Below are 24,741 nucleotides of genomic sequence, written 5' to 3' on the forward strand. Positions count from 1 at the left end.
CGCTACAGACTTCTAACCTGAACCTCGTAGCCGCTGCAGTTGTGTTGGAAAAGGTTCCTGAACTTTTCGAGGATCCGCTCTGGTCTTGGCTTGCGTTCGATAAGGCTGCGATAAGTGGGGTGATAAGATAAGAAGGCCCCTGTCGCACGGTGAGCTGCAGCACCTTGAGGTCTGCAGGCCGCAGTGAGTTGTAGCCGGTTGTTTATACGTACCAGAACCCACAGCTTCATAGCTCTCGCCGCTTAGGGACGAATTTCTGAACATCAATCACGAGGACACCAAAAGGAGGTCTCTCTTCTTTCTTGTCTTATTTCAGAAACATCAGGGTTCTCGAGCCCAAACGCAGTGGCGAATCCCAAACCAAGCATCCGGCTTAGTCGGCTCAAGCTTCATCTGCTTCAATTCATTCGCTACAAAGAGAAACGGAGCGAAACGGCATTTTAAATTCAGTCATCGGTTCATTTGCCGGACTTAAGTGTGTCATAAAGTTGGAACCCAAAATGTCACAATCACTGGCCCCTGAGTGTAATGAAGTGAAGGAGTGAGTATCCTGCGGAACCCCATTTTCTATCACGGAATGGCTGGATACTAACAACTTCTGGGTCAGAAAATACGATACCTGCTTCTTGAAATGGTATAGCGAAAGTATGTATGTGAGATCGTTGATCTGCGAAATTGGATGCTCATAGTCACAGAGTACCTTCGTGGGATTGGGAATTCAGACAACAATGAATGTTCCGAACTCTTCAAGGAGTATAGCTCTTGCTTGCAGGTTGGTCGAGAATCCCAAAGCAGTCATCAGAAAACCTTTCTGACATGGCCAATCACAGAGAGCACTTAAAGAGCGTGGTATTGACAAGCTGATTGACGAGGCCAGAGAGGACATGAAAGACAAGGACACAACATATATGACCAGAAAAAAATGTAAGTTGCACACTCCAAGGTCAAAAACTTAAAACTGCCTTGTGGCTGACAACCTTTCACCAGGACACCATTCGTTTCCAATGTTGCGGCAAAGTCCTCTGTACTATATACCACACCTCAACACCCATCCTTACTACGTAATAGATCTGGAAATTGGTATTTGGTCTGACCATCGTCCTTCGTATTGCTGCTGGGTGATGCTGTTGATGTCCTGCCGGCTGCAATAGCGAAGCCAGCTGGCCACTCAGAATTTGCGGTCTCGCACGCGGACCAAATCCAAAACGCCCGTTCTAGACCCTCTGCCATTGGCGTGTGTCTCTGGTTGGGTGGGGCCAACTGCAAGGTGGGCAAGTATCCCACCCCTGATGCCGGGCGCGGCAGGTCACAAGTGGGCTTCAACAACACTCATTTGCCATTCACTTCCATTCGCACAGCATCCCGTCCCATCCAACAAGCTGTCAAGTGTCAACATCAACGAACTCGCCCCTTGCGCTCGTTCACGCAGTGCTACAGTACATTGGTAAACAACCACAACAGCGCTTTCATACGGTCTGCGGTCTCGTCATCGTTCCTTCAGAATATGCTTGTTTCGTAGCGATTCAGCGCGATCCCAGCGAATTCTATGCACCCCTTCTCCATCCTAACTCTCGGCATTTTTGTAGCTGGCTACATCACCGCTCGATGGGACCTGGTCACCCGTCTCTATGAGCTTGCTATCTTCGCCTGGAACTACGGAGTTGTTGTAAGCACCTGCCGGCATTTCTATCGAATTCTGCGGCTTCAGTAGACACAGCTTCTAACCGCATGCCTCTCGCCTGTCCAACTCATCTCAGACCCGCGCTGCTAAAGGCTTCGCTGCGCTGAGCCTCGTCTTCCTCCTCATCTTCATCCCCGTCGAACGGCTTGCCACTCGTGAGGCAGAACTGGTATGGCATGGCATTGGCTTGCCCTTCCCCGCAACCCTCGGGTCCCAATGCTAATCACCCTTCGCTTTGCCCAGCATCCTCGTGGAAACGGCCCCGGCATATCAGCTCGAGAACAACTCAGAAGACGCGGGTCTTTCTAGGTGATCCGCCGCGTCTCTCGTGTTTGACATGCCAGAGCACGATGGCTTGATGCGTGTGTTTTGGCCCGCCGACCTACCACGGTCCGAACTCAAGGGCGTGGTGGTGGGGTGGAGGAACTCGGCGCTCGACGTTTTCGTGCTGGCGATCCTAGAGGAGGTCGAGGTCTGTGGCTGCGCATAAGGACAACAAAACGGAGAAGGGACAAGCACTGACAACTGTCGCCAGCCCCGAAACGTTGAGACGGCTCTTAAGCTCGGCACCCTCCTCCGAAATGCCCCCCACCCGGTGAGCCGCATCTACGAACTCTGCGGTCAGTCGTCAATGCATGTACTTGGTGTGTCCAATACGACAGACTCTGCTGCGTTCGACCCATCGTGGATACGTGTCACTATCGGTCCACGCCGTCGTGTACCTGCCATTACATGCCCTTTGGCCTCGAGTATACAAATTATCCTCTTTGATCGCCCACTCCCGCAACGGATGCAGTATGTCTCGCTCAACCCGATAACGCTTTCCCTGGAGGACAAGCACGACAGCTTTAAGATGGCCGTGCCCGACGATGAAGACGAATCGGAGAGGGAGGAGCGTATCAAGAAAGAAAAGAAACAGAGGCTGGTCGAAAAGCTCAAACAACATTCGATATTCAAGCGAGTTCCCTCGGAGAAGGAGAAGGCGTTGGCCAGGATCGTCAACCAAATCAACTGGGCATGGGAGCTGGAGCAGCTGCTGCAGAAGAACGTCTCTCGCATTGGACCGCGTCCTAAGAGGAGCCTGAGCGTCTCGGAGAGAGTGGTTGAGTCGGCACAGAACGCCCGAGACATGATGGTGGTGTGGCTGTGGACTATGTTTATCACTTATGTGTGGCCCATCATTAAGAAGATCTCCGTCTGGATATTGATGGCGCTCCGGGTAGTGGCCGAGTTGTGTCTTATAGTCTTGGAGTGGCGGGCGCGCCCAGGGTATGCTGCGCTGAAGGATATTTCGGCCACTGCTCAACAGGTCGAGATTCGGCTCCAGCAGTTTTGTTACTGGCCGATGCAGTATATCACGCTACGCCTGCGAAAGCAGGATTGGGACAGCGTGACAACGTGTCATCCAGACTACATCCGCTTTTACAATAGCCTCTGGCTGGTGGCTAACGATATCATCATCGGAATTGCCTTGGGCTCCTACATCATGGACAACGCGAACTGGGTTGCAAACCGGATTAGCCAACTGCTCACTCAGTACACGGTCGAGGCGCTTCAGAGCAGTATATCGTGGCTGATGGGTTGGCCAGCGGGATTAAAGCTGAATAATGAGCTTGGTGCATTCCTTGGGGATCTCTTTCTGTGGGTGATTGATTATTGGTCAAGTAAGCCTTCAGCCCCCCCCCCCCTCCTCTTTTCCCTCTGCTTGTCTGTCGTTCATAACTGACAACGCCAGGTTGCATCGTGGCTCTCCGTCCAGCGTTACCGCACATCATCTGGTTCATAGGGGTGGCCAGCTTTGTCGGCGCTAGTCTGCCAATTGCCTTGTTTTCCGATCTTCTCTCGCTCCTGACGATCCATATCTACTCGTTTTACCTCGCTTCGGCCCGCATCTACCACTGGCAGCTCACCATTTTGATATCGCTATTCCACCTCTTCCGGGGCAAGAAGCACAACGTTCTCCGAAACCGAATCGACTCATGTGATTATGACCTCGACCAGCTCCTCGTTGGCACAATATTGTTTACTCTGCTTTTCTTCTTGCTTCCGACGGTCGTGGTGTTTTATCTCAATTTTGCAATAGCCCGCATGGCTATTATATCGCTCAAGGCTGTTTTCGACACTGCACTTTCGTGTTTGAATCATTTTCCGCTGTTTGCAATCATGCTTCGGGTTAAAGACCCCGGGAGGCTTCCAGGTTGGTCCTGGCTCTATCATCATTCCTCGTTTGGGTGTTTCAGTTGCTAACGCCATTACAGGAGGCATTCGTTTTGAACTTCGAGATACCCAAGAGTTTAGACATGGTGTTGATGACGCATCCGAGCGCCTGCCGTCGACCTCTGTAATCTATCTCAAGGTAAGACTGAAACCGGAGATTTATTTTTATGGGATGCTAAAGGCCTACAGTCCGTACCCCTGAGCTTCAAAGCCATGTTCCACCAATACTTCCAGCTTGGGCACCGCATTCGCAAGCACTACCTGTCGCCGCGTGTCGTGTTCTGCCTGCTCACGGGCAGGTTTGTACCACCGCTCAATCGCAAGAACCTGTACAAATTGCAGTACAGCATGCTACCCGCACGGCGAGCAGGTATCATGGAGTTGTGGAATGCGATCACCTCGCTCCCATCGTCCAACAAGAACAATGCTAGGGCGCCACCTATTCAGGTCCCGGTGTTGGCAAATGGGAGAAAGTTGAATCATCATGGCGGGGGAAGAGTACGGGCTTACGGATAGGCGACGATGATAGTGATGATGATGGGTTTACTGTAGATGAGGTAGCTGAGGGTATACATAGTGTTTTTTTCTTTCGGAATACAAAGAGATGACTTCGTACAATGTATCAGGGTCCCGGCATTCTGCAAGCAAGCAGTGCCGCCAGTGGATCATGATGCTATGCGGCTCGACAGTGACGCGTGTCTCAGCCCGGAAGCTTGAACCGGCGGACCGGTAGCTCTAGCACTTGCAGCTTACCCCTGAATGCCGTTGAGGCTTGGGAGCTTGAGACAGTCTAGAAGCTCCACCGGTCCCTGCCGAGAACTGCTTAAGCCGGTTGGGATCTATTGGAGGGAAGCGGTCATGGCGGTGTAGCTATAAAATTGTAATCATGTAATTATAAAGAAAGGAGACGGGCGGTGTGGTCTTGTCACGTAAACTTTTGCTGCTCTGCGCGTGTCTGTCGCGTCCGGGCTGTCTCTGACGTCACAGTATGTAGGACAATTACTGGCGAAAACGGCCGTCGAAATGTCCACCTGACTTGCAATTTCATGCGTTAGAGGCTTGAGTGTCTGACGTTGTAGCACCGCTCATATGATTGTGCGCCTGCTGTTGGTTGGTCGCTGGGGGGAACCACACAACCCGATATTCAGGAGGCTGATGTCGGCCGGCGGCTCGCTAGCAAAACCCCCCTGGGCCGCATTCTACAAGCAACCCCACTATGGGCGTCGCCAAGCATTTCCTGCAGATGTGGCCTGCCCCGCAGACCCCACTGGACCTGCCCCACCAAGCATTCAACCCATCATCGGCCGACCTGGACCCTGGGCACGCTCATCAGTGCGGCCCCCAGTCGCGCCTGTCTTTTCATGTGTCAAGAAGTTTGGACGGGAGACAACATCAGATCGTGTTCTTTTGGCTTTTTTTTTGTTTGCTGTGGAAGTTCAAATCAAAGAGCGCGTTCTGCGGTCAATGAAAAGATAAACTCAGTAACGGTGCCCTGCTTATTTATTCTGCCCAAATCATAAGTGGGAAGGTGAGAGTCCATCGCCACTGCGAATTTCCAGCTCTTCAGGAGACAGGAGTGATTGAAGCCAACACGGGTGATCCGACCCAACCCTCCAGCGCAAAGTCGGTCTATATAAAGCGAAGGCATCGCAGGACCCTCAACCTTTTCACCAAACATAAACCACTGACGATTTTACCCTCTTTCTTTCAACAGCGCCCAAGGTACACCTCTTGCTGGTCGCAGATCACACACTCCTTCTGACTCAAGCTAATCTCCCCTACTAAGGGATATAACCGTCCAAGTTGTGTACCTGTTTTCTCCTGAATGTAAGTAAACAACCCGGTTGATGTTATGCATACGCCGAGCCTGCACCGAGCCTAACCTTGCATCCAGCAACAACCTCACTTACACCAACACCTCTATTTCGTAACATATTTCAGAAGATGGATATGGATCCCAAAGACCGCTTCCATCGCCATTTCCACGATTCGGTCGCACGTATGTCTTCTCTCACCCCGACTTGACTCCCCTGTCGCAACCGACTGACCCCTGAACCTAGTGATCCGTGAAAAAATCGGAGAGCTTGAGAACGTTGCCGCCGTCGGCGGAGAGCGCCAGGATGCTATAGAGCACATCCTCGCCTGCCTGACGCGGCTCTCGAACGAAGTCGCCGACGCTTCGCACTATCTCCCCGCCTACGACCAGCGCACCTGCCAGGAAGCCATCAAGGCATTGCGCGAGCAGTTCGAAAAAGTGCGCGCGACCTTCAAGCCAAAGACTCGCTTCCAGTTTAAGAACCGCAACGGTGTGCCACACAAGCCGTTCCCTGCCAGTGAGTGCGACGGGGAGAACAGCAACTCGCGCGCTGGCGAGATGCGTTGGATGCCAGTGCCCAGTAGCAATGGAAACGACATCCCTCCGCCTAAGTGCGAGGATCCCCTCATGAATTTGCCGGGCTTGAAGCCTGCGCCTGCTCCGAAGAACTACAATGCTGTTATTGCGACTTCGACGGGGATTCGCAAGCCGAGTTTCTCTACGGTCAAGGAGATCAATATCGCCCATCACAGTGGTCTTCACATCGCGCTTCCTGGCACTGCTGCGGCTGCCACTTCATCCGGCACGGTCACCGAACTCGATCAGTGCGTTGTCGATATGTCTATTCCAACCATCAGTAGTGGTGTGCCTGCGCCATTGCCCTTCCGCAGCCTTGCGCTCAAGAACATCAAGAACAGCCTCATCATCTGCGGTCATGTTGAGGGTCCCGTTCACATCACAAACCTTAAGAACTGCGTTGTCATGGCCATGGCGCAGCAAGTGCGCATTCATGAGTGCGAGGACGTCACTTTCTACCTGCATGTTCTCAGCCGTCCGATCATCGAGGACTGCAGGAACGTACGGTTTGCCAAGACCCCTGCGGGTTATGTGAGTTATCCCTCTATTTCTTTGCTAGGGTTTGGAGGGGAGGACACTAACGCAGTTATGTCACAGCTGACTGAAAAGCAGCAACTGGAAGAGACCAACCTCTTCGATCAGGTCGATGACTTCAAGTGGCTCAAGGCCACCCCATCTCCTCACTGGAGTCTGGTCCCCGAGGAGGAGGTCATTCAGGAGCCCGTCTGGAAGAAGTACCTTGTTGGTCGTATCGGTCCGGCCAAGGTTGAGGACACCCTGCGTGCTTTTGGCATCCTGGGTAAGGACACCTGATTCTTGGTCAAGGTGTGACCCAAAGTAAAAAGCAAAACTTTGTCATGAGATATGAACATTATTCAGCGGCTCACTGGCTTTCTATTTCATGCCACGGCCCGTACTTTATTGTTGATAACGCGTACATAGTTGATGACGACCCCAAGCGATCTGTGTTAGGTTAGATAATGTAATACCCCTTTGCTATTGAGGGAATCTTCAATATTGGTTCTTTCGATCTCTTGTGAATTGTTGATTGCCCATAACAAACTTACGTTGCTGAATCGTGTCTTCTTAGGGTTTCGATCATTACATGGGAACAAACGCGACTCCGTTAAGGGACAAAGCCTAGGGATGATTTTTAGGGGACCGGAGACTCCACAGGGAACATCGGCTGGTCTATCAAGCTGTTGAAGCTTATCATCATGGGATCAGGTTTGGAGAGTAAAAAAAAAAACAAAAAGAAGAAGAGGAAGAAAAAGAAAAAGAAACTGTTCGCGTTTGCCAGTTTTTGCGAAGTCATCAGCAGTGGTATTGGGTATCATTGATTAGCAGATTATCTTCGTAAATGGTTCATCGTCGTAAGCGCGGTCATCGTCGACCATAAATCCCAAAAAATTCATGCCAACCATGCCATTCCCGCCTTCAGATCATCCTCAAATCGCTGTTGCCCCTCGAAGTATGGATAACCTTCCTCATCCCCAACCATCCCTACTCCATCGCCATCTTGTCTCCCGTCTCAACCAGCACAACCGGCGTCTCCCCTACCTCCCCAAACCCCTTCGACAACCTCGCCCCCTCCTCCTGCGCCTTGGCCAGCATCGCAGCCTGCTTTCGCCTCCGCTCTTCGAGCCGTGCCAGCTCTGCCTCCTGCTGGGCCATTGTCCGCGACATATCCCCCAGCAACCGCACCGCGGCCCGCGCCCGCTGCAATTTGTGCTTTATCGGGTCTGTGGTTGCCGGCAGCTCTTTGACAGAGTGCAGCGCGTTGGACGGTGTTGGGCCGGTCGTGGCGCTTGATGGGAGGGAAGTTGTGCCTATTGCGCCTCCGGCAGCTGTTGCGTTGGGTCCCGAGGACGAAGGTTGGCTGCCGGGGGCGCCTGTTGTTCCAGGCCCACCTGCTGCAGCTTGTGAGGATGGGTTGGCGGCTTGCTGCTGCTGGGCGGCGCGCAGCTTTTTGATGATGGCGCTCAGCTCGGTGAGCGTGTCAACTGCGTCTGGCGTGAGCCCTTCTGGCAGGGGTGCCGTCATTGCGCTTGAGGTTATGGCGCTAGGCTGTAAAAATATGGGGTTGAAAGAGCAATTGGCTGATGGGTGGTGAAGAATTGGTGGTATTTGCAAAGAGGTAAGAGTCGCGGTGTCAGTCGCTGTGTTTCCAGGATGGTGGTACTATGGCTGGCTTGGCACGGGCGTGTTCTGCGCTAAAAACTGAGTGGGGGGTCGCGGTGGCCGGCCGCTAAAAGTGGGGTTGAATGTGACGGTGCTGACAGGTGCTTTTACAAGCCTGTGGTTGTTGAACAGGAGCTAATCGACGTCAAGGCGGGGCACCGGAGTGGGCTGAGCAAGGGACGGAATCAACTGCCCCGCCATCGGACTCTCCAGGAGGGCTGCCCGCGGCCATATCCTCACTTGGAAGGGGAATCATCAACCACCACGTCCGCCCACACCCGCATCCATTCCTGGGATCTCCGCCTGTGATTTTCGTCGGTCAAGCTTTTATCCCGCATCCTGCCATTCTGCTGATTTCCACCATTTTCTTTATTAAACCCCATCCTTCAATTGGACTGTGTGCTCCGGACACTCCTGTCATTGTCACCGTCCTGTGTCGCGTGCTTCGACCTCTGCTACCCAGCGTCAAGGGTCCTGTCCTGTCTCCATCCCCAAGACCAGACCCTGATCTATCCATCGCCAAAAATTTCCCTGCCCCTCTCTACCCCTCACACAAACAGGCATCGCAAACTACAGTGAAGATGGCTCCCGATCACAAGGCTTGCCTGAGTACGTACCGTCGTCCCGACTACACGCTCGTCGTCTGCTACATCCTCATCTATCTGGAGCTGAGTTGGCTGATCATGTTGCTCCTGCGCTCCTCGTACAGTCGTGATTGACGGCTGGGGTATCCCCTCCGAAACCTCGCCTCCTGAGGGCGATGCCATCGCCGCTGCCAACACTCCCGTCATGGACGAGTTCTCTAAGAGCGCCACTGGTTACACCGAGCTCGAGGCCTCGTCCTTGGCCGTCGGTCTGCCTGAGGGTTTGATGGGCAACTCCGAGGTCGGCCACCTCAATATCGGCGCGGGTCGCGTTGTCTGGCAAGACGTCGTCCGGATCGACCAGTCCATCAAGAAGGGCGAGTTCAGCAGCAATGATGTCATCAAGCAGGTCATGGAGAGTGCCAAGAGCGGCAATGGCCGTCTGCACCTCTGCGGTCTGGTCTCCCACGGTGGTGTGGTATGTCCAACTCTCCGTGGGGGGAAGGATTGTCGTTCTCTATTTGATACTGACAGTCTCTGCAGCACTCCAAGCAAACTCACCTATATGCCCTGCTCCGCGCTGCTAAGGAGTACGGCGTCCCCAACGTCTACATCCACTTTTTCGGCGATGGCCGTGACACCGATCCCAAGTCGGGCGCCGGCTACATGGAAGAGCTCCTAGCCACCATCCAGGAGATCGGGGTTGGTGAGATCGCCACCGTTGTTGGCCGCTACTACGCCATGGACCGTGATAAGCGCTGGGAGCGCATCGAGATCGCCATGAGGGGTATGATCCTTGGCGAGGGTGAGGCCAGCCAGGATCCTGTCAAGACCGTCAACGAGCGGTACGAGCAGGGTGAGACCGACGAGTTCCTTAAGCCTATCATTGTGGGTGGCGACGAGCGCCGCATCAAGGGTGAGTTTTTCTACCTGGGGTATCAATTGGACATCAGAAGCTAATAACTTTCTTGCAGACGGCGACAACGTCTTCTTCTTCAACTACCGTTCTGACCGTGTCCGTCAGATCACCCAGCTTCTGGGCGACGTCGACCGCTCTCCCAGGCCCGACTTCCCCTATCCCAAGATTAACCTAGTCACCATGACCCAGTACAAGGCTGAGTACCCCTTTGAGGTTGCCTTCAAGCCCCAGGTCATGGATAACGTGCTTGCCGAGTGGCTCGGCAAGCAGGGTGTTGAGCAAGTCCACGTTGCTGAGACCGAGAAGTACGCCCACGTCACCTTCTTCTTCAACGGTGGTGTTGAGAAGGTTTTCCCTCTGGAGACTCGCGACCAGTCGCAGGATTTGGTTCCCTCGAACAAGAGCGTGCCGACCTACGACAAGGCTCCCGAGATGAGCGCCGACGGTGTCGCCAAACAGGTCTGCAAGCGCCTGGGCGAGGGCCGCTTCCCGTTCGTCATGAACAACTTCGCTCCCCCCGACATGGTCGGCCACACTGGTGTTTATGAGGCCGCCATCCTCGGCGTCGAGGCCACTGATAAGGCCATCGGCAAGATCTACGAGGCTTGCAAGGAGCACGGCTACATCCTCTTCATCACCGCTGACCACGGCAACGCTGAGGAGATGAAGTTCCCTGATGGCTCACCCAAGACCTCCCACACCACCAACAAGGTTCCTTTCATCATGGCCAATGCCCCTGAAGGCTGGAGCCTCAAGAAGGAGGGCGGTGTTCTGGGAGATGTTGCGCCGACCGTGCTGGAGGCCATGGGCCTGCCTGTTCCCGCGGAGATGACCGGTAAGAGCTTGCTGGTTAAGGCTTAAAGAGGAAAGATACCATATTTGTTGTGTGTGTCAGTGGGTGGAAAAGAATGTGATGAAGGCTAGTAATAGACATACCTATAGACTAGTTGATAAATTTGATGATTCATGGGACTTGATGACCTGGCTTGAGCTCTTTGTTTAGGGTCATGTGAACAACCAAGCACTTATGGATGTCTTACCTATTGTCGAGCGTTTTTGTTGGTCAAGGCGTCTTCTTGCTTTGCCCACTTGCCCATTTCAACATCGACACCTCCATATCGAGGTTCTGTTGGGAGTAGTAATTGCCTTAGAAAGTCACGCTGTTTCCAAGACTCAAGAACCACCTTGATTTTCCATTTCCCATTTTCTTACCTAACCTTCTCCCCACCAATTCATTTACTAATTTACTACGACCATGCAACCCTTCTTCGATTCTTGCTTCCTGCTCCAAATCAACCCTACCATCCCCGATCTCGCTGCCTTCAACCAAACACAGCAAAACCAACCCACCTCCCAATCTCCTTTCCAACAGCAACACAATTATAACTTTAAAATGCGACCATTTCAAACACGCTACCATACAGACCTCACCGTCGAGTACCAGAAACATCATTTTTCCAAGGTTCGCCGGTCTCGGCGGCGAGCGCCTGTTGGTCCCTTCTCCAATCTTGTGTAACTCGAGAGCAACTTTAGGCAAATCAGCCTTCTCCTTGACCTTGTCCTCCTCGTCTGGGCGGTAAGTCGGTTCGACTTGCTTCAGACAGGAGTGGTCAGACTGCAGGAACTCTACCCTCTTTTCTTCTCTCAAAGAGACGAAGCTCGATTAAAAACCGTAATACGCGCAAGGACGAAGTACATCCCTAAGTGACGGAACTCATCATCTACGACGACCTACTTAAGAAACAACACCAAGTGACATCAATTGGAGCCCGACTGGCTCCAGGATTAACAAATGGCCTTCAGGATCGAGCAATAAACCCGACATCAAGTCATAGGACACCGCAAGAATGGGCACCTTCCTCTTCATCACAAACCCAAGCTAACCACGTGACCACCATCGCACCTTCCGCGTCCTTCAATTGAAGCCAAATCGTAGGACAAGACAGTCTGAGGAGAGGCCGGGAACCATCTCTTTGGTCGCTGGCCTGCATCTGGTGAACAGTCAGCTTGAAGCCTGGAAGAGGGGGTGATTCAGAAGCAATGAAGGTAGGAGGGTGACACAACCCCGCATTTCACCCTGAAGGCGGCATGTGGCTTGTGAAACCACGTCCCTTGCCTTCGATTCCTCCATCCTTCCTCGTCTCCTCAATCAGCCATTCGACTACGAAGTGCTTAAATAACTCAACTGCATTTTACACGAATCAATTGCGTTGGGTTGGGCTGGGTTGAGCAACATCGACAGGGACAACGACAACGACGATGACGGCGGCGACGACGATGACGATAGTGATAACGACCAAGACCCACACAATTAGCGCCGACCCAAATGTTGCAAGCAAGTGGAGCTCCCGACCATGACATCAAGCAACCATGTGGCAGAGTCTCTCCAACTGACGGATTGATACCCATCATAGAAGGATGGGATCAAGCGTCTTATGAACAGTAAGTTGAGTTTGCTGCTACAGTTTGGTTTAAGCAATGCATTGTAGTTCGTACTTTTTTTTCTTCGCCGTCATCGTTGTCTTTTTTTGCCGCTGTTTCCATAATGATGCATCGTCCTGTTTTATCATCACACTCACAATAATTTGAGAAGCACACAGCATCAAGTGATGGACTTTGTGTATTTCTCAATTGGCCATGGCATTCCTCAGCAAGCAAACGTGTTGAGAGAAGAGATATGAGAGATGCAGGAGGGGGCATGGGAAGAAAACAATGAAATTTTTGTGACGGTGTTCCGGCGAGTTTGCGAGAAGAATCGCCGTGGGTTATGGTACAGGTTGTGTCGGCAGTGCCGACAGCAGACGGTCGGATCGTCCTCGAGAGTCCTCCCCGATCTAGGTCTATATGGCCCCGTCTATGCTGAGATTCCACGCCATCCTCCCATGCACACCTCCGCCCGTCTCATTAGCCTGTGCGATGTGGCGATGTTGTCGCATAAGACTATGAACCCCTCTCGTACACACGCCGCTAACCTCGTCCCCACGACTCGAGTATGTACAGGCGACCGATCGCTCCCACTGAGGCATCGACGCCAATTCCATCCAAGGGCGGATAGAAAGCGTTTAGGTCTGTCGACGTGCGTCAGGACAATCTGTTCACTCACGTTTATCGAGCATATCATCGTCGTCGAGGGGGCCCCTGGGCCCAGATGGATCTGGGTCCCGCGGGTCCGCCTTGACTGAGGGGAAATGCTGGGCTTGGCATTCCCCGCGCGGGGTTTACTTACGAACTTAGCCATGAGGGCAACCATCAGGTCGAACAGACCAATGGCTTCGACGAAGGCGAAACCAAGAATGGCGTACGAGAAGAGCTGGCCACGGAGGGCGGGGTTGCGGGCAACGCCGTTGAGGAGGGCGGCGAAGACGAGACCAATACCGATACCGGCACCAGTCAGACCGATAGCAGCAGAGCCCATACCAATGTTCTTGGAGACCTCAACCATGGCCTGGGCGATCTCAGAGGAGTAGGCACGGCGCTGGACGGCGAAGGCCTGGCGGGTGGTGGCGCTGACGATGGCGGAGGCCTGCTGGCGCTTGACGGCCTGGAGAGGAGAGGCCTTGGAAGCGACTATACGATGCGGGAAAAAAATTTTCGTTAGAAATCGACGCTTTTCTCTCTTACTCTTCTCTTGACGGCGGGATGGGATCGACTCAATGGCGTGGATGGCCAGCAGGACGGTGGTTTTGCTGCTGTCATCGCCGTGGGCGGTGCGGGTGCGGATTTCGGCTCAGATTCTACTCACCAGTCATAGTGCGCTTGCTGGCGTTGGCAAGCGACACACGGGCGGCCGGGCGAGCAGCCTTGGTGGCCATCTGAGCGGCCAGTCTCGAGGCGAGCACACGGGTGGAGGCCATTGTGACTGATGGGAAGAGTATGCAGAGATTGGAAAGACGGGTCGGGGGAGGTTGACGAGATGATACTCTTGGAGGTTGAGGTCAGAGACGATGGCTCGACTGCTGAAGTGGACGGAGAGGGAAAAAGAGTGGGAGGAGGGCGAGCGAAAAGGAAGAACAGGTGGTCAGCTGGGGAAGCGGAACCTCGGGCTGGTCCGGGCAACGGGCTCGAGCAGCGGGTTCGAGCCCTGTGAATGGCCAATTCGTTGCCTCGTTGCGTGCAACTCTCCACTTGGAGCTCAGCAGTGGGTCGGGAACCCAAGCTGGGGACAACTGTGAGAAGGGAAAATTTTGCTTGCGGCACTTTGGGGGACGCTGGCCCTTTGGGTCGGGCAATCTCGGACGCGGCGCGCACACAAAAGCCAAACTGTGGGCGATCAACGGAAACGGAGGGCTGGGCAGAAAGCACACATGCAGTTTCACGGGGCACGGCAATGGGTTATCAACTTTTTACTTTTGGGCTGGCTGTTATCGTCATCTAGGCCCTAGAGGTTTGGAGGGGGAGATGGAACAGCTCGGGGAACGCTCAGATCGACATCTTGCTATGCATCAATGGGAGGAGGGGCACCTTTTACGGATACAGAGTAGGCTACGGAGGGGATCATGACATGTACGATGCGATGTGTTCGGCCGTGATGACCGATTTAACGTCAGCCCGCTTTGCTGGAAGCTTTCTGGAGCTTTTTCGTCTGCCTGGGTAGGGCTCAGCAAGGATCCGGGACAAGGCGAGAACTGAAGCGTCAAACAAACGGAGCTCTTGGGGGTTCTCTGCCGGCGTTGTGTGAACAGCCAGCCGAAAATTTTCAGCCAACAACAGCAACAGGTCGTTGATGTCTCAGGCATTGAGGCTCCCACAGAAGCAACAAGCAGGGGCACCGTCCTTGGCTGCCCCCACGCCCCCACTGGGGGGCCCAAAAGAATGCTTCTGAGTCGTTGAGACGGGCCGCCAGAGCCCACAGAAAATCCACTTTTCCTATTAGGGGTTGACACGATGACGAGAGGATGAGCAAAAAAATGCCTCTTTTATCGCTTTTCTGCATCTCCGTTTATCCTTGTGAACCGTATGCGTGTCTGAGGCAGCTGCCGATTCGGTTATCAGGGGAAGATAACGGGGTACGGTAAACGGCGAGGCATGAGATCGAGATCTTGTTGAAGCTCCCTTGAGATTCCCATCAGCCTTTTGAGCTGGGAAGAGAAACTTTTTGTGTGTGTGCGCCTTCTGAAAATTCGAGATGTGCCACAATTGCAGGTCTGACATCATTCGTTCTTTCGATGGCAACCCAACCCAATCCCGTGTGCGTGGCCGTTACACAGCGCCCGACGAGAAGGAGGGTGCGGCAAGCCCGGGAAATGGGATGTTGAATGCTGTTCGTTTGTGTGGTTTGCTTGGCTGTTGTGGCACGGTAAGCCACATCCAGTGAGTTAATAGGGCTGTGGTTTTGGAGGAGAGGACAAGCATTCAGGAGGAGCAACAGAGGGGCAAGGCATCAGATCCATGACTTCAGTGATAGGGAGGTCAACGCAACTTACTCAGTGCTGATGCTGAGCTTCATATCCGCTTTTTGTGCTGTGATGGCCAACCTGGATGGTGGTCACACGCTTGGTTAAAACCCAACCTCCAATCATGGTTGCTAAGTTCCCGGTTTTTTCGTGTTCCACAAGACAGACCGGATAAAGTCCATTTGTATACGTAGGCATCGGAGTTGCCACGCGCCAAAACTGATCTTGGAGATAGGTCAGGGAACTGAGGTTGCATGCAGCAGACTGCCAGAAGGTTGATCCAGCCGGTGGTCTGTGGTTTGTTGCTTTGTTTCGTGTGGCTGTCATGGCATGCTGTGTCACCACACTCATCTCGAGCAGGGACAACTTGATTATTACCGTAAGAGATCGCTGAGATCATACTTTAAGGCTTGTTCACGACCTTCTACAAGGAAAGTCTACTGTTCATTTGTAGAGAGACAGGTAGTGGCGGCAGATTGAAGTATATCTCTACATTGAGTCCTACTGGAGACTATGGTCCCGTCAGAGAGCGGGTGGGAGACAAGAGACATCACCAGTTTCCGTTGTGAAACCAACACGATCACATCGAAAAGCGAGGGAGACAAATTGTTGGACAAGCACTCTCAAATCTCGAATCCTATTCCCAATCGACGCAAAAAGAGCCAGTGTCTGTGAACATGTTGGGTATATAAATCCGTCCATCCATGCCAGAGAAGGAAGCCAGATTGCACTTTATAAAAACGCCGATCCTTTTCCGCCCACCCATCTTTTAGAAGACGTAAAACCTTTCCCTGGAAACCCATGAATCCAATATAGATCAGTAAGCTTGTATGTACGCTCAATCCCATGCTGAAACAGAGTCAGAGCCAGACACGAAAATCTGTCCATCTCGACACTCTGATGAGAATGCCACGGAGATATAACCCCGCGGCGACAATCACTCCTGCTCAGTCCCACCTACAACAACATCCTTATCCTTCTTCGCCCACCCATATCCCTCGATAAACCCACCCGGATCGCACGTCCTCTCCAAATTAATCCTGTGCTTCTCAATCCAAGCACGCACCGCACCCAGTGAGATCTTGACGCGCGGCACTTCACGCGGCGTGGTTGACGATGTCATCATCATATTCTCAGCAGGCCCACCATTAAAGTGGGGCACAGACGTGGCAGCAGCACTTGTGCCAGTAGCGGAGGCGGGGCACGAAGATAAGGATGCCGATGCCGAGGCGGGGCCAACGGAAGCAGCTACAGGGACGGTGTCATCGTCGGCGCCGACGACAGCGGCGTGTGGGGCGGCATGGTGGTGGTAGTAGCGGCGCGGAGCGGGGGCTGGACCCATGCCTGCATCTTCGGCCACGCCCATCTCCCGGAGCACGGCGAGGCAGTCGTCGGGTGCGATCCAGGTTGCCTGGGAGATGTCGGTAATGGTGATGAGGAACTTGTCACCGTCGCCATAGGCGGGACCAACGGGCAGGGCAACGGGGTCAGCGTCGGCATCGGGGGAGGGGGCAGTGGCAGCTCTTTGCTGTTGTTGCTGCTGGGAAGGCAGGCTGAGCAGCCACCGGGCGATTTCACCTGCCCAGAAGCGCTTGTAGCCCTTCTTGCCCAGGTCGGATATGGGTTTTTCGGGGCCGCCGATCAGACCTTCACGGCGGGAGATCTCGTACGAAATGCCCATTAGCAGGGAGCCCAGCCCCTTCCGCTGCCAGGGAGGGAAGATGAGGATGCAGGCCAGGTTGTTCTGGTCCCAGGAGAGTTTCTCCTTGGAGAAGAAGCCCACGATCTGGCCGCGGGGTTGGATGAGCTTGGCATTCGGAGTGTCGGGATTGGCGGGACGTGACGGCGGGGTGTAGACGAGCAGGTAGTACTTGAAGTCGGTGACGTTGAAGAACACTGACTTCGTGTCGAGGAAGAGTTTTGCGAAGAGGGAGAGGTTCTGGCAGAAGAGGGTATCCTCTTCGCCATCCACCTCCCACACGCTCCACTCTCCCTCGTCGTGTACTTCCTGCTCGACCAGCTTTGGGTAGGCATTAGCGGCGCGGCGGCCTCTGCCCTGCTTAGGGGCCGGACCAGCGGGAACCAACACGGTGCGCTTGCCCTTCGGGTGGGTATAAATTTTGGTGCCAGGGATGAAACCTTTGCGTTCGCAGATCTGAACGTGCTCCCACCAAGCAACCAGTTCCTTCGAGTACTTGAAGCAGCATGGACAGACGTAGAGTCTGTCCAGAATCGGTTGAGAGTTGTCGGCGCCGCGTCGGCCATGTGTCTTCCCGCCGTTGGGACCATTGTTCTTCGATCCGGAGTGCCCATTGGCCCCATTCGTATTGCTGCTGTTGTTCTTGGTGCCCTTTCCTCCGGCTGAAAGATCACCGAGCACCTCCTTTCCGTAGTATGAGGGGTACCAGGCGCGGAAGCATATGTTGCCCAGCACGACCTTGTCGATGTTGCGGTCGGACCGAGCCTCAACGCTGCCAGCGGTGCTGGCCTGACCTCCAGAGGCCCCGTTAACAGCAGCAGCAGCCGAGCTCGGGGGCGCTGTCGGCGCCGTCGTGAACATGTGGGTGCTGCGACTCACCGAGCCGGACTGCTGCTGTTGTGGCAGCATGGAGGGGCCAGCCACGCGCTGCTGCGACGACCAGCGGCTTGTTGCGGTCGGTGCGGGCGCCGAAGACGAAGAATCGCTGTCGCGGGGGGCCGGGCGGGGTTTGGGGGCTGCCCGGGCTTGGCTGCTACCGCCAGCGGAAGCGGAGACGGAGACAGGAGAAGGGGCACGACAAGCACGGGTCGCCCGGGCAGGCTTTAGCTGGGGTTGCTGCGGCTGCTGTGGCTGCGGCTGCTCAGGAATGTTTTCTTTGCCGCGCGGAGACTTGGGAACTTGCGCGTTGGCGTCGATATTGCGGCGACGGCGACGTGGTTCGGGGTCGGCGGGCGCTTGCACAGGCGGAATTGAGCTTGCGCGTGTTGCGCGACGTAAGGGACCCTCTGGGGCGGCTGTCACTGCTGGGGCTCTGGCTGCAGGTGCTGGGCGGCGCGCGTGAACCTCTTCGTCCTCTTCCTTGGCGGGACACTTCCTCTTGAGATGGGCCGGCATTGTGACTGATGTAAAACTGAAAAAAAAGAAGATTGGTCTGAAAAATTTGTAGAATTGACGGCACGAAATTCAGAGAAGAGCTGCCACGCTGAAAGGCCAAATGCTGTTGTTGGTCGCTGGAAGTTGGCTTCGTTACAGCTATGAGCTCAGCTTTGTAAGTCGGGTGCTCGCGCTCTGGTTCGCTCGTCGCTGAGTGATTCGCTGGGAGATGGAAGAACGATGGACCCCTTCGGAAAATGGGTGCCAAGAAGTTATATCAGGCCCTGCTAAGCCAAATATTGACTAGCGTATTAACCCCTAATTGGCTTGTGACAAAATTGGAACCTTTGCCATTCGCTCCAACCACAATAGGAACGCATGTACCTCTGATGTACAGGTGGGGCAGTCTTATTGTAGAGGGGCATGAAACGCTGGGAATGCGAAAACTCCCACCCGAATCCAATTCAGGTTGCACGTCACCGGCCAAAGCAAGCTCAATGACTATTCTGCGCCATTGATCGCAGCGCCCAAGCAATTTCCAGCAACGGAAATCCTGACAATACTTCAGCTGGAACAGCACACATATCCAATGGTTGGCTAGGATGTATGCCTGCTGGTTCCAATGCTCCGAGCAGGAATTGCTGCCTTGAATCGGGCTGAGAGAAAAGCCCCTCTCCCGTTGGTGGTATGCCTCGTCCTTGCTGCCACTTTGATTAGCCTTTGTGTCTGTCGTCGCCTCGTAGATCCGTACGCTGACCTGTGTTGCTCAAGCGCCTTGTTGGTCGATCAGTCTCGCAAATCCGTCCCATCTCGGCCACTTCGTTTCGGCGCCATGATGCAGGGGAAGGGTCGGCCTCAAAAGAGCTGACAAAGCCTGGCCCTTTGCCTGGAGAACAGTCAGTAGCAGCGTTACAAGCTCCACAAATAAGACACGATGTGGGCGACAAACCAGAGGCCAGCAGTGACCACCCCGGTGACTCGAGCGAGAACACGAGCAAGGCTCCCTCGAACCCGTGGACAGAGCTTGAGTCGCTGAAGAGGAAGAACAGATTTTTCAGTCAGTGTGATCCTGTGTGTCAACGGTATAACATTTGTTGTTGACATATAAGGCAGAGCGTCAGATCACTGCTCTTCGGAAAGCGACACAAAAAGATCCGCAGTTTGAGCCATACGAGAGGTTTCTCCTCGCCGTGAAAAAGGAAACGATAGAACAGTGGAGGAAGGCTCAAGACCCAGAGATTGACGAGATCTTTGCCCCAGTATCGGATGAACCAAGGCCAGACCCGTTCCTCGAAGAATCCTCGACACCTGATGCCTCTAATGGTGAGACGGTTTATGAACGAGGCGTCGGTGTGCCCGGCGGGAGGGGCTTCGCGGACCTGGAAGATCAGGATATTTTTGAGAACATTGACGAGGAAACCAGGAAGCTTGACCCTCGCAACCGAACTCCGGAGTTTCCGGTTCTGAAATATCCTCAGGACCCTGAGCTACAAAAAGCTCTGCCGAGAGGTTTCCACGACATGACCTTTGAGGAGCAACAGGAGGAGCTATGGATTGTGTACTCGGAAAAACTTCTGGGTACCAAATGGCCATTGCCGCCCAAGGGCGAGAAGCATCGGGAGTATGTCGATGACTACCCTGCTTACTCGCCTCCCAAAGTCCTCGGGATGCTATACCGTTGGCGCGCTCGAAAATGGAGAGCTCACGAGTGGCGCCTCGCTCGAGCCATAGCTCTTAACAGGTCTCTGCGTCTTCCTGTGCTTGCAACGCAGGCATTCTTGAGAAGGCACGCGCTCCTTGCTCGTCGTCGGGGTGTTGCTGTGAAGATCGAAACCTACCTTGGCACCACAGAAGAGTGGAAGGCCCGAGTAGCCGAGCTCGAGGCGACAACTGGCATCACCGAGGCTGACATCAAACAGTGGGTGTGGATTTTGAGTCCCCAGAGCGGTGACCTCAAGATCCAGAGATTCCTTGCGAGCGAATGCCGCAAGCCTTTCTTTCTCGTAATGCTTTTGCTGGCCAAGGACAAAACGATCAAGGAGCCTGCCGTCTTGATGGGACTGCTGAAGTACATCAGGGAGAACTATATCCTTCGTGAACGTCCCGAGGATGAGATGAACCATCCGGCCTATAAGGAACAGGGTCGAGCCATGTCATGGTGGCACTTCCTCGTGCTTCTTTACCGTCTAGTATGGCATGTTCGGGAAGAGTGGCCGGCAGTGTTTCCTGTGCTTGCCCATATGACTGCCGAATTCATTCAAACCATCCCTGTTGACAGTCAATCCAGGTCGATGACGGGCGCACAAGCTAGATCGGTCGTCTTGAACAAGGCCCTTCAGTACTTTGCCTGGCCAGCGCGGATTCGCCCTCTTGTTCACATGGAGCACAACTGGGCCGCACAACGGTACCTACTCCGCTTAGCAACCTCTTCTGAACCGCCCCTTGTCATCATGCAGAATGGTTATCGTGCAATCCGGCAAGTTCTCATTGCCTTGAGCAAAACTAAGGGTGAGGCGAGAAATGTCGAACGAGCCTCCAAGACATGGCCGCCGTACCGGAGAGCTGTAGACGGGATGGATGAGCGTCGGCCTCCAGAAGATGATCTCAGCAGAAGCTCCAAAGCTGGTATTCTCGTTCGTGAAGCTGGTTACGCAGATGAGTTTGTCGACCGGACACTTAGCGCGCTTGGCGGATCGCTCTTCGGTGACTCGCCCACGATCCAGTCAAGGGCCCTCTCTCCTCCCTTTTTCTACGGTTCCAGGGCTGGCTTCAATATCTTTGTCGAGTGGGCTGCCCAAGTGAAGGCGACAAGAAACGCGAGGGAGGCCTGGATAGTTTTCCTGAACCCGCCCGAGCCGGGCCTCAGGCCTGATCTCCGAGTCTATGCGGAGATGTTTGACAAGCTATTTGCTCGGCCGGTGTCAGATCATCCAGCTATCCGGCCAGGTGATGTCAAGGAGGTTTTCCCCGTCCACGATGGCAACCTCAGCAAGTTTGAGATTGCTAGGCTCACACCTCCAACACCTGACGAGCTCTACGATATGATGCTTCAGGACAAGCTCAGGCCTGCTGGCAAGTGTTTGGCAATCCTAGTGCGGAACGCTCCTTCGAAACAGGAGGCTCTGCGTTACCTGCGCGACAGCCCATTTGCAGCCTACATTGACCCATTGATGAATCGGCTGAAATGGCATGATGCAGAGAGCATGAAAACCTTGGCTCGACTGCCTCCTCCGATCTTCAACGCCTGGATTCGCATGTTGTGCCGAACCCATATGCGAAAAACAGGAGAGGTTCGACTAGAAACTAATAAGAATGGGCTTTCGAGCCAGGATACAACAGCCGAGATGGTCATTAACGATCCGCATCTTGCGGGCGAGGATAGAGTGCTAGAGAGACAAATTGCCAAGGGCTACTCGATCCTGGAAGCCATTGCCCTCACCAGGGCATTCCAGACATACAACAAACGGTCCGCCTATGGGGACAAACAGCCATGGCACACCATCATGGAGGCCCTGGCCGGGCCCAAGGTCCTGTACAGCCGCTTCGGCGCGCTGTTCAACCCCTTGGAGACGTTGACCGTATTCTTGGAGATTTATCAAAGAACCACCATCAGCAAGGGTGTCGACCCGATCGCCTTTGAGGCGCTTTGCGTAATGATGCGCAAGACGCTAATGCTATCGACCTTTGTCGTGGAAAATGGAAAGCTCGCTCCACGGCAGTTTATCGCCTACCAGTCGCCGGTCGAGAACCAAATCTTGCGGGCGCATCGGTTGGCGAGGGAAGCCTTCCGGGATCTGGTCAACCCAGTTCCTGCGGAAGAAGCCACGGGAGAGAGCCCGGATACTCAGACCGCTGTTGAAGACATAGAAAACAATGAAATGGAGCAGTTCTACGAGGAAGACGACTGGCCACCAAAAGGCCTCCTTCGCTATAACGTCACGGGCCGCCCTCTCTTCCGCTACATGATGGCTCTCGGCTGCTGCGGCGACTGGAAGGAGATGGTGCGCCTCATGGATTGGATCCTCGACGGCTGGGACGGCGAGTACATCCACGAAGAGGCCAAGTCGCCGCACGACATCATGTACCACTATATGATCCGCACGTTTGCCTACTTTATCCGTGTCGGCGGGTACATGGTGCCGCATCAGGAGATGGAGCGGTTGAGGGTCAAGCTGGAGGAGCTGAGAATGACGAGGGAGTGTACTTGGTTCTGGCCGACCGGGGAGGATCTGAGGAGAATGGAGGACGAATTTGAGACGGATCTGATTATTAGGGAGAAGTGGACTAGGCTACCGCAGATGATTTTCTTTGCGGATCCGGAAAATAAGATGGAGATGCTGGCCGAGTTAATACCCAAAGGGGCAGATAAGTGGGTGACAAAGGGGCAACTTACGCAGGAGGAGCTCGTGCGGGAGTTGAGGAGGGAGAGTCTGTAAAGGTTGCGGATGATACCATTAGGTGTATGGCTGTATATATGGGAATATATGATTTTGGACATGTTCATGTACACTTCTCGATGAGAACAAGGAGACCAGGATTGGCTACTCATATCTGGATGACACTGAAAGAGAGCTGCGCTTTAACAATCATGAATGTTCCCACTCAGAGCATATCTTGAAGAGGTCATGCCGGTAGTATGGTAGTTAGTTCCTAGCCTCGGTCCACTGACCTCTGTAAATGCTACCTATATTAGTACTTAGACCTCATACAAATTCGTCAAAACTTATAAAGGCGAAGGGACCCTTCAATCGTGTGTGTGTGTGTGTGTGTGTGTCTCCCTGTATGTCAACAGCCACATCGCGAGGAGACAACCCATTCTCATATATAATTGGTCAATGGAAGCATATTGAATCGCCCATTCATTCTGTCACGAAAGTTGAATAAGATGAAATGATTGTTCAGTGAAAGCCACTTGGTAGGCTATTATCAGCTTTCGTCGCAATTGCAGAGCTTGCTTTTTATTCATCCTTTCTCAATTCAGCACTTTCTGTAAGTCAGTTGGCGAGAGTCTTCCATGTCGGGTACTTTTGCGACCGTTACTATCCTATAACAAACCTGTGAGGTTCTTATTGTATTCTTCAAAATTCAAAACCCATTCTCATAGCTAAATGACGGCAATTCACCGAAATACGACAATAGCTTCACATCGCACACCCATGACCGCTTGCTCCAAACTATCATCATGAGCTTATAGTACTGGGCTAAAAACTCCCATCTTCAACCAAGTATGTCAGGACCAGTGCTGAAGCTGCACCACCGACAACGACAATGACCTCTGTTACAACCTAGCTTTCTTCCAAACCCCAGTCATACTCTCACCAACGCCCAAGGACAACCCCTCCCAGGTCACGATGAGTGTGGCTGCCACGACAGCCACTCCTCAAATCGAAGATGATCTCCCTCCGGTTGTCTCTGACCTTGACATCACGCTCACCAAGCCTCTCTACCCGCAGGTGGTGGTTACTCGTCCGCATGCTCGTGAGCATCATCGACCTCTGGCACCGTCTGGAGCCCGCTCGCCATCTGTCGCCTCTATAGATGATGAGCCCAGCACTGATGGTGCGTCCACCAGCGCGGCAGCCTTGAGGAGAGCCGCGCCCTCCGCGACATCTGTGTGCAACAGCCTGCGTCTACGCTAGTCATGTCGCACTTGCAGTTCATTTGGTTCGTTCATCCCGCTACAACTGGCCGCGATCAAGATGCCGTGAGCGCGCAGCTGAAGGCCGCTGCTGCCGCTGAGTGTGAGGGCCTGGAGCAGCAGGATGGTGAGGGAGCAGGGTGCGTTGAGTTAGAGTCGGACGTTTTACGTTCTACATCAACTCGTGTATTACCTGACTAGAATGTGTCCACTGCAGCAACTAACGACAAAGAAGGCCTGCGACAGTTTTTACTCTGATGGCAGGCTTAGTGTGGGTGGGCAGATTTGAATGAGAACTCAAATAGGGGAGTTAGGAGTACCGCGACACCGCCTTCGACTGAGGAGGCGGAGGCGTTGGCTGCCGTGGTTGAGAAGGATGTGAAGAAGAGGTCTCTGGAGTGAGATGTGTGAGGTGTTCTGGCGCCGAAGGCTGTGAGACTGTTGGAGGAGGAGCTTTCAGCAGAGGCCGTCTTTTCTTGCTTGCTGAAACCGAGCAAGGAGAGTCGTTTTTTGAGCAGGAGTTTCATAGCATGGAGATGGATAGAACGGTCCTGGATTCAGGATTTCAGTGTAGAGCATTGGAGGTGTCAATTGCTCTGGGAGGCCTCTATTCCAGCGGGCATAACGCTTGTCCAGCTGGATCCTGAAGAGGAGGAGGAGCAA

At 53.7% G+C, this 24,741-nt stretch overlaps 8 protein-coding genes across 8 annotated transcripts; 5 read left to right on the top strand and 3 right to left on the bottom strand.

Annotated features, from left to right (window-relative positions):
- Positions 1–500: 500 nt before the first annotated feature.
- CTHT_0016390 (putative N-acetylglucosaminyl-phosphatidylinositol protein) lies at positions 501–4,414 on the top strand (the record flags this gene model as incomplete). The annotated part of the gene is made up of 11 exons (XM_006692079.1): positions 501–541; positions 608–645; positions 723–772; positions 831–924; positions 1,587–1,666; positions 1,758–1,850; positions 2,028–2,153; positions 2,217–3,243; positions 3,417–3,878; positions 3,940–4,037; positions 4,088–4,414. 11 exons carry the CDS (start codon positions 501–503, stop codon positions 4,412–4,414), a joined length of 2,436 nt encoding a protein of 811 aa, XP_006692142.1.
- A 1,428-nt stretch (positions 4,415–5,842) lies between these two features.
- Positions 5,843–7,103, top strand: CTHT_0016400 (tubulin folding cofactor C-like protein; the record flags this gene model as incomplete). Its single annotated transcript, XM_006692080.1, has 3 exons — positions 5,843–5,897; positions 5,959–6,821; positions 6,888–7,103. The coding sequence occupies 3 exons, from the start codon at positions 5,843–5,845 to the stop codon at positions 7,101–7,103; spliced, it is 1,134 nt and encodes a 377-aa protein (XP_006692143.1).
- Positions 7,104–7,793: 690 nt separating this feature from the next.
- Positions 7,794–8,333, bottom strand: CTHT_0016410 (uncharacterized protein; the record flags this gene model as incomplete). The annotated part of the gene is made up of 1 exon (XM_006692081.1): positions 7,794–8,333. One exon carries the CDS (start codon positions 8,331–8,333, stop codon positions 7,794–7,796), a length of 540 nt encoding a protein of 179 aa, XP_006692144.1.
- Positions 8,334–9,052: 719 nt separating this feature from the next.
- On the top strand, positions 9,053–10,835 carry CTHT_0016420 (phosphoglycerate mutase-like protein; the record flags this gene model as incomplete). The annotated part of the gene is made up of 4 exons (XM_006692082.1): positions 9,053–9,080; positions 9,181–9,533; positions 9,599–9,971; positions 10,030–10,835. 4 exons carry the CDS (start codon positions 9,053–9,055, stop codon positions 10,833–10,835), a joined length of 1,560 nt encoding a protein of 519 aa, XP_006692145.1.
- Positions 10,836–12,814: 1,979 nt separating this feature from the next.
- On the bottom strand, positions 12,815–13,828 carry CTHT_0016430 (ATP synthase-like protein; the record flags this gene model as incomplete). Its single annotated transcript, XM_006692083.1, has 3 exons — positions 12,815–12,883; positions 13,201–13,541; positions 13,717–13,828. The coding sequence occupies 3 exons, from the start codon at positions 13,826–13,828 to the stop codon at positions 12,815–12,817; spliced, it is 522 nt and encodes a 173-aa protein (XP_006692146.1).
- Positions 13,829–16,304: 2,476 nt separating this feature from the next.
- On the bottom strand, positions 16,305–18,461 carry CTHT_0016440 (uncharacterized protein; the record flags this gene model as incomplete). The annotated part of the gene is made up of 1 exon (XM_006692084.1): positions 16,305–18,461. One exon carries the CDS (start codon positions 18,459–18,461, stop codon positions 16,305–16,307), a length of 2,157 nt encoding a protein of 718 aa, XP_006692147.1.
- A 140-nt stretch (positions 18,462–18,601) lies between these two features.
- Positions 18,602–22,876, top strand: CTHT_0016450 (uncharacterized protein; the record flags this gene model as incomplete). The annotated part of the gene is made up of 3 exons (XM_006692085.1): positions 18,602–18,615; positions 19,370–19,497; positions 19,554–22,876. 3 exons carry the CDS (start codon positions 18,602–18,604, stop codon positions 22,874–22,876), a joined length of 3,465 nt encoding a protein of 1,154 aa, XP_006692148.1.
- Positions 22,877–23,791: 915 nt separating this feature from the next.
- Positions 23,792–24,480, top strand: CTHT_0016460 (uncharacterized protein; the record flags this gene model as incomplete). Its single annotated transcript, XM_006692086.1, has 3 exons — positions 23,792–23,999; positions 24,080–24,218; positions 24,384–24,480. 3 exons carry the CDS (start codon positions 23,792–23,794, stop codon positions 24,478–24,480), a joined length of 444 nt encoding a protein of 147 aa, XP_006692149.1.
- Between the last annotated feature and the right edge of the window lie 261 nt (positions 24,481–24,741).

The sequence above is a fragment of the Thermochaetoides thermophila genome, assembly GCF_000221225.1.
Source record: "Thermochaetoides thermophila DSM 1495 unplaced genomic scaffold scf7180000011815, whole genome shotgun sequence".
Lineage (NCBI taxonomy): Eukaryota > Fungi > Ascomycota > Sordariomycetes > Sordariales > Chaetomiaceae > Thermochaetoides > Thermochaetoides thermophila.